The sequence below is a fragment of the Gossypium raimondii genome, chromosome 12 (genome assembly GCF_025698545.1).
Source record: "Gossypium raimondii isolate GPD5lz chromosome 12, ASM2569854v1, whole genome shotgun sequence".
In the NCBI taxonomy this organism is placed as follows: domain Eukaryota; kingdom Viridiplantae; phylum Streptophyta; class Magnoliopsida; order Malvales; family Malvaceae; genus Gossypium; species Gossypium raimondii.
This window is the reverse complement of record NC_068576.1, coordinates 7001070-7009962: the sequence shown is the minus strand read 5'-3', so window position 1 is coordinate 7009962 and position 8893 is coordinate 7001070. Positions and strand designations below refer to the sequence as shown.

The 8893-nt window shown below is 31.8% G+C and overlaps 1 protein-coding gene across 1 annotated transcript; it reads left to right on the top strand.

The window, feature by feature from the left end:
- Positions 1–7728: 7728 nt before the first annotated feature.
- LOC105763071 (calmodulin-binding protein 25) lies at positions 7729–8541 on the top strand. Its single transcript, XM_012581140.2, has one exon. The coding sequence runs from the start codon at positions 7811–7813 to the stop codon at positions 8468–8470; it is 660 nt and encodes a 219-aa protein (XP_012436594.1). The 5' UTR covers positions 7729–7810; the 3' UTR covers positions 8471–8541.
- The last annotated feature ends 352 nt before the right edge of the window (positions 8542–8893 follow it).

Sequence of the window (8893 nt, the reverse complement as noted above, 5' to 3'; positions counted from 1 at the left end):
TGACATGGCTTTTAGTTGACTAACGGTCAACACTAATTATTGACGTGGCGATCCAAATGTAATTAAATAATGACGTGGTATTATTTTGTCTCATATGCCACATCGAAAAATACTTTTAAAATTATTTTAAAAAACCCATTCCATCACGTCCCAAGTCTAACCCCAATCCTCTTCATCTTCATCTTTCACAGCCAGTCACCTAAAGAAAATGCACACCCAATCCTCTACTATGCTTCTCCTCAATTCCTTCCTCTTCATCTTCTATTTTTATCTTTATCTACCCTCCATTTCACCCCCAAACACCTTAACTGCTTCTTACCATGAACCCTCATAACCCTCATAAAAAAGGATGGAATGTGTTTTAACATTAAACAAAGAGACAAATCTTTGCAAGATTCAGAATTTAGATTTTCTTTAGTACAAAATTCTGGGGTTTTTAGATAATCTTCTGGTTTCTTCAAAGGATGGGTTTTGTTTTTGTCGGTGGCTAATGGTTTGGGGTTTTATAGTTTAAAGCTCTTCCAATGGCTTCTAGAAAGAAATAAAAGAGATCAAGATTTGATTTTTGTGCTACAATAAAAAAAATAGTGAATTTCTAGAGAAATGAACAAGAAGAAGAAAGTAGTGAAATTAATGAAATGGGTTGATTTGATTTAATTGACTTGGTTATAGATGGGAACCAATTGCTAGAATTTTGTCCAATTTCGATTGCTACTAAACGCGGTAAGGAATTTGGTTGGTTCCAACTTTTCATATCATATATCCCTAAATCTTCTACACTTCCATTTATCCCTTCAGTCCAAATTAAGTCTGTTTGAGAAATATTACACTCAAACCCAAATTGAAATCGGAGGTAAAGTCGACAAATAGTCATCAACAATTTCCAATGTTTCTTTTGTGGCTTTATTTGCAGCTCTTGTTTTTAATTTGGTTGCCTTGTCGATTGCTATTCAGGCACAATCCTCTACTCCTGCCCCCGCCCACACCCAACAAACGACAATTTGTTCTTTCCCTCTCGTTGCTTCTTTTTTATAAACAATGGAGAAGAAGAAAAGATAATGATGATGATTTTAAAATAATTTTAATAATTTTAAAAGCATTTGCTGATGTGGCATATAAGATAAAATAGTACCATGTCAGCATTTAATTACATTTGGACCGCCACGTCAGTAACTAGTGTTGACTGTTAGTCAACTAACGGCCATGTCAGCATGTCCGTTAAAAATAGGCCAATTTGACAAAAAAAAGTTAGGTGTTAAAGTGCTCTAAAAAAACATAAAAGGCCAAAGTGACCAAACAGTCAAATGTGAGGGAATATTTTTGGTATTATTCCTATATATAATTCACTGTCATATATCACTTCATTTTTACACTCAAACATAATATTTAATTTCCATATCAGTTTTACACATTTTACAAATTAGTCATTTTCCATACTTTCAATACATAACATCTTATCATTTTGTAATTGAATTTCAATTAATATCAATACATTCATTAATCAATATCATGTTAAATACTAACGTATCATATATAAATTATTCACATGATTATTGATATATCTAATCTAACATACTTTTACTTGTAATTTTCTTCTTCTTCTTCTTCTTCTTCTTCTTTTCTTCTTCTTCTTCTTCTTCTTCTTCTTCTTCTTCTTCTTCTTCTTCTTCTTCTTCTTCTTCTTCTTCTTCTTCTTCTTCTTCTTCTTCTTCTTCTTCTTCTTCTTCTTCTTCTTCTTCTTCTTGTCACCTACTTGAAATTCGCCTTTCTTCTCATTCTCTTTATTTTCAAATAAAAATATACATGTTTCAACATCAATACAATAATCAAATATTGTTTCCATGCACTTTGTATAAAAGAAACATTAAATTCATGAAGAAATCTTCCTAAATGAACATACTTTCTTTCTACTTGAAACTAAGGTTGCTATGTTTTTTTTATATTGATTTCATTATGAATCCATGGAATATTTTGAAGGAATTAAGCTTGAAATGGGTGAAAATGGTGAAAAAGACCTAAATGTAATAAAAACAAAAGTTGAAAGGATGAAGAGAGAAGGGTGGCGTGAGAATGGAAAGATGCTGAGTTTTCTACATTTTCTACCCAAAATATCTAATTAATTTAATAATTAACTTTTTTAAAAAATCTATTTAAGAAAAGACCATTTTACTCAACTTTCTCTACAATTCCATCCATGATTCTTATCGTTCTCATGGTATATTTACTTTTCTAATCTTTCCTTTTTTTTCCCTTTTCTTCAATTTAACCATTTATACTTTTAATTTTCACACTCTTGCCCCAACACTTTTTGTTCTCTTACAATTTAATCTATACCCCGGATTTATTTCTCTCAATGAGTCTTTTCAATTACCTTCAATATCACTTTCACTTTAAACACTGGTAATTTCAATTTTATTTCCTCCGCCTATTCACACACATATGTTCCTAATTTTAATACCATTCCTGACTCAAGAGGTATTTAGGATATTATAGGTATAACTTTGGTATGTTGTCTAACATGTTTAGCTATATTTTAAAGCATGGTTGGATAGCTTAAAGACTTGTTTTCCTGCATTTATGGGCTTGCGTATCGAGACTGGACAATCATGTCTCGAGACAAGATAACAAAAATTGGGTTGAGCATGCATGTCTAGGTGCATACCTTGAGACTTTATGGGCTAAGTCTCGGGACATGGCTCATCGTCTTGAGATATTCTAAAACAATAGCTAAATTAGCTTTAATGAGGAAAGTCTTGAGACATAAACCTTGTGCCTCGAGATAATAGAATGTGTTTCGATACATTGGCTCAAGTATTGAGATCTAGCTCTTAGATTTTGAATTTTGGGCTCAACTTCAATGTTTTAAACCCCATTTAAGACCATTTTTTGCTTGTAATGATTTTTATGTTGCTTAAAATGATTAATTGCATGTTATTAACTCATATTTAAAAAAAATTCGTTGTATGATTAATATTTATGTTGCTTCGGTGATGAACGTTGCATTCTTTATTTGGTTGAGCTTCAAAACTAGGTAAGGGGTGGTATATTTAGTGGTATTTTAGAGCCTAGTTTAGTCGCTCTTAGGTTTGATTTGAATTCATTATAATAGTGAGTCTAGTGTACATGTCATTAAGATTTTGTATTGTGTTTCCATAATGCATTGAGGCTTTCATGTTGCTCTTTTTTGTTGTGAATAGATCGAGATGTCCTCTGATTCTTGGTATAGTGTGGATGATGAGATTAAGAGTCATGCATCTCCTCTACCTCGATTGAGGAGGAAGCCAGGGATGAAAATAACCTCGAGATGGCTGATGTGAGGAGTACTGACAAGCCTGGGTGTTGCAGGGTATAATATGCCAAATCAAGGCGCACTTTTAATAATTTTAATAATTTTAAAAGCATTTGCTGATGTGGTATATAAGATAAAATAGTACCATGTCAGCATTTAATTACATTTAGACTGCCATGTCAGCAACTAGTGTTGACTGTTACTCAACTAACAGCCATGTCAGCATGTCCGTTAAAAATAGGCCAATTTGACAAAAAAAAAGTTAGGTGTTAAAGTGCTCTAAAAAAACATAAAGGGCCAAAGTGACCAAACAGTCAAATGTGAGGGGCTATTTTTGGCATTATTCCTATATATAATTCACTATCATATATCACTTCATTTATATACTCAAACATAATATTTAATTTCCATATCAGTTTTACACATTTTACAAATTAGTCATTTTCCATACTTTCAATACATAACATCTTATCATTTTGTAATTGAAGTTCAATTAATATCAATACATTCATTAATCAATATCATGTTAAATACTAACGTATCATATATAAATTATTCACATGATTATTGATATATCTAATCTAACATACTTTTACTGTTAATTTTCTTCTTCTTCTTCTTCTTCTTCTTCTTCTTCTTCTTCTTCTTCTTCTTCTTCTTCTAAAGACCTAAATGTAATAAAAACAAAAGTTGAAAGGGTGAAGAGAGAAGGGTGGCGTGAGAATGGAAAGATGCTGAGTTTTCTACATTTTCTACCCAAAATATCTAATTAATTTAATAATTAACTTTTTTTTAAAAATCTATTTAAGAAAAGACCATTTTGCTCAACTTTCTCTACAATTCCATCCATGATTCTTATCGTTCTCATGGTATATTTACTCTTCTAATCTTTCCTTTTTTTTCCCTTTTCTTCAATTTAACCATTTATACTTTTAATTTTCACACTCTTGCCCCAACACTTTTTGTTCTCTTACAATTTAATCTATACCCCGGATTTATTTCTCTCAATGAGTCTTTTCAATTACCTTCAATATCACTTTCACTTTAAACACTGGTAATTTCAATTTTATTCCCTCCACCTATTCACACACATATGTTCCTAATTTTAATACCATTCCTGACTCAAGAGGTATTTGGGATATTATAGGTATAACTTTGGTATGTTGTCTAACATGTTTAGGTACATTTTAAAGCATGGTTGGATAGATTAAAGACTTGTTTTCCTGCATTTATGGGTTTGCGTATCGAGACTGGACAATCATGTCTCGAGACAAGATAACAAAAATTGGGTTGAGCATGCATGTCTAGGTGCATACCTTGAGACTTGGTGGGCTAAGTCTCGAGACATGGCTCATCGTCTTGAGATATTCTGAAACAATAGCTAAATTAGCTTTAATGAGGCAAGTCTCGAGACATAAACCTTGTGCCTCGATACAACAGAATTTGTTTCGATACATTGGCTTAAGTATTGAGATCTAGCTCTTAGATTTTGAATTTTGGGCTCAACTTCAATGTTTTAAACCCCATTTAAGCCCATTTTTTGCTTGTAATGATTTTTTGTTGCTTAAAATGATTAATTGCATGTTATTAACTCATATTTAAAAAAATATCGTTGTATGATTGATATATATGTTGCTTCGGTGATGACCGTTGCATTCTTTATTTGGTTGAGCTTCCAAACTGGGTAAGGGGTGGTATATTTAGTGGTATTTTAGAGCCTAGTTTAGTCGCTCCTAGGTTTGATTTGAATTCATTATAATAGTGAGTCTAGTGTACATGTCATTAAGATTTTGTATTGTGTTTCCATAATGCATTGAGGCTTTCATGTTGCTCTTTTTTGTTGTGAATAGATCGAGATGTCCTCTGATTCTTGGTATAGTGTGGATGATGAGATTAAGAGTCATGCATCTCCTCTACCTCAAATTGAGGAGGAAGCCAGGGATGAAAATAACCTCGAGATGGCTGATGTGAGGAGTACTGACAAGCCTGGGTGTTGCAGGGTATAATATGCCAAATCAAGGCGCACTTTTACATGTGATGGCAAATGCTTTCCATATAGTTGATGGAGTCATTCCTCGGGCTCAACCTGTTGTTGTTGGACGAGCTCCAACGAAGAAGCTCAATAAATATGGTGTGGTGGACCTTAAAGAAGCAAAAGGAGATCAAGGCTATACATATAGCCTATTGAGAGGATCCTCAAGTTTAGGCAAGTAACCTAACCTATAAATACACATATATAATTATAACTAAATACGAGAGAAAAGCACTCATTCAATTTAGATTTATAATTTTCCCTTAAGCTTTTTCTTTCTTTTATCTTTTATCCTTAAATAAAAAAGATAGTGTTTTATTTTTTTTTGGCATCATTTTGGCATTTCCCCCCTTCTAACACAACATGGCATAAATAAACTTAATAAAAAAAATGTTAAATCAGGGTGGAAAACGTTAACATAATATTGTAACCATATATATGTATTGCATGAGGGTTATCAAATTTGAAGTTCCCAAGTACAATATATAAAATAATAAGCACATGGCGGTTGGCCATGGTCAATGTTAAAGGCTTTATATTTTTTTTTTTTAAGGAAAAGCGGGGGTTTTTTTTTTTTTGGTGGTTAGTAAAAACGGTTCAATAAATAATCCTCTACAGCTTAAAATACCGTAGTATTAGCCTATCAACTGCGAAAAGTGAAAACTCAAAACTGAAGGTCGTTCTTATATTAATTATATAATATATTTGAGCCTGGAACGAGTGAAGTTTATGATATGGACTTGAGGTGTTATTTGATTTGTGAAATGCTAATTAACTTTCGTAGTAATTGTTTTTGGCAATTTGTCTGTTTAATATTTATTTATTTTCATATTTTATCGTATATTTATAAAATATTTGTCTTAAATTTATGATATGGAATTAGAACTGTCTATAATTCTTCCCCAACTTATAAATAAGAAGATTATACGTTTCAATGCATTCGGACCCACATCCTCCTACATTGGTAACAATGCTCATACCAATCGAATTAAGACTTAATCGACATTTTATTTTTATTTTTTATAACAATTTTTTTATTTATAACAACCATAAAGGCTAGCTCATTAACAATCTTTTATTTCAAATTTTAATCAAATTAATTTTATTCCTAAATGAAGTAAAATAATAATTTTCAGTTAACATATTATTTCAATAAAATGTTGAAATTTTATATAAAAGTATATTTCTCATATTTTATTACAAAAACAATATTTAATAAATAAAATTACATTTGTAAATTTTATTAAAGATAAATTTTATTAAAGGTACTATCTTTTTCTTTGAGAACTATCTAAATCTCACTAATTAATATTATTAAGATATTATAATTTTATTTTAAATTTGAATTTTTAAATCAAACATATTCTAAAATTTAAATGTTAACAATCACATTTCTATAAGATTCAAAATTTTAGCATACAATTGAGGTTAGTTGTAAAGAGGGTTGATTGTATTATAAATTGGAAGTAAAAAAGGTAAAAAAATATTATGGAAGCCCCTGTACTAAGTCAAAGTGTATTTTGTATTCTTTACTAAAAAATGGGTAATTAGTTCTTATACGTTATATCCAAGAGCAAACTAGTCTTTTTTGTTAACAATTTTATCCATTTCTACGGTTAAAAACTGGCATGGCTAACGGATAACCAAACAATTACATGTTGCATACCACTTGTACTTTATGTTGACGCACATGAACTAATTTTTAATAGTAGAAATGAATGAAATTTTAACAGGAGGACTAGATCACTCTTTAATCTAATGTATATGAACTAGTTTATCATTTTTTTTAATAGAAGAGGACTTTTAGCACAAGGAAAAAGAGATTGAGAAAAATTGAGTATGAAGCAATAGTGTTTTATGGGGTTATTAATTTTCCCAGTCTAACAAATTGATAATCAAATGGTTTTAAAATAATAGATGAATACATATGAAGCAATCAGTAAAATGAGGTTGAGTTGTTTTCATAACAATATTTTGACCAAGAAACGAGGTGAGAGTGCATCATTTATATATAATATCTTTATTAATATAAGCATATAAGTGTTGGATAATCAAATGGTAAGGAATTTGATGTGGTTTAAGCAGGATTTTAAGTTTAAATATTATGAATGAAAAAAATAATAGAGAGTTTTTAATTGAAATATATATAATTATCGAATATATAGAAATAAGAGAGAATTAATATATAGACATATGAGTTCATAATCTCGGAGATGATGATCTCATTGACATAAACAGGGGCTGCTTCCAGGAAATTACATAAACGTAAGCATCCTTCGCCAATAAGTCACCCCACTCTGATCCGTTAAAGAATGGTCAAGAATTGATGTGTTACTTTGACCAGGCCGATCCCTCCACAACTATTAAGGCTCACCAACTCCCTCTATATTCATACTATATAAGCTAAACAACCCCGCTTGAATTTGTGTGGTGGAATTGGGAAGCCTTAGTAACTAGTACTAGGAGAGACACAAAGAGAAAAAAACCAAATGTCCACCACCTTTGGAACCATGAATGGAACTCTGTGTACCTCTTCTTCTCCTGAGTGGATGCAACTGTATGAACAAACCATTGATGCTTGTTTCGGATTCTCCGATGCTACTGCCGTCACCGTCACCACGAACAACTTAACCTCCAACACTTCATATGCAGCCGCCGTTGACCACTACTTGGCCCCCAAGGCCTGTATATCAAAGTCTATTAGGAGACGATCTAGAGCTTCAAAGAGGACACCCGTCACCCTCCTCAATGCCGACGCCAAAAACTTCCGATCCTTGGTGCAACAATTCACGGGCTGTAGCCGTCGTAGCACCTCCATTTCATTTGCCAAAAACCCAAGAGGTCCCGTCAATATAAATTTTGCCCATGTTAATCCAAAGAACGACGACGACCACCACCATAATTACACTAGTCATTCAGATCATGCTTCAACAATACCGCAGCCTGGCACTAATGACTGTTGGAAGTCTCAACTGCTGCAACGGCAAGAAAAGCATGAACATCATCATCATCATCAACAACATGATGATGAGTACCAACAGCGAGTGTCAAATGAAGAACAAGAAGGCGAGTTTTCTTTTGACAGTATCACGTCGACTGATCATGATGATCTATTTCCGCAAGGGTTTGTGATAGATGATTTGTATTAAATTATTATATAGATGTTGTAGAGAGAAAGTCAATAAAAGTAACCACTGAATCTGAAGGCTGTTCATCTTCATCATCAAGTGTTTTGACATTGTCATAATCAAAGCAACGCAAAACATATCCCCCCAAAGTTACTTACATTATAATTTTTTAACTGGACATCTATACCCTCCAAGAAATTATATACATTAAAAGATTTAACCACTTATTTATTTTGAAAATTTTCATTTACTCTTTCAAATATTCAACTTGGAGTATTTTATTAAAAATCACACATCAATATATGGATATATATTAAGAACAGGTATAAAAATTATAAAGAAATTTACAAAGTTTAATTCTCTCATTTTCTATCCACTTTCTAAACAATGGTGTTTTTATAGTATGTGAAAGAGATGAGGGCATCAAAGATTATTGCTACTTAT

Excerpts from the sequence above, each read along its gene's own strand:
- LOC105763071 (XM_012581140.2), top strand. The coding sequence starts at position 7,811 with ATGTCCACCACCTTTGGAACCATGAATGGAACTCTGTGTACCTCTTCT.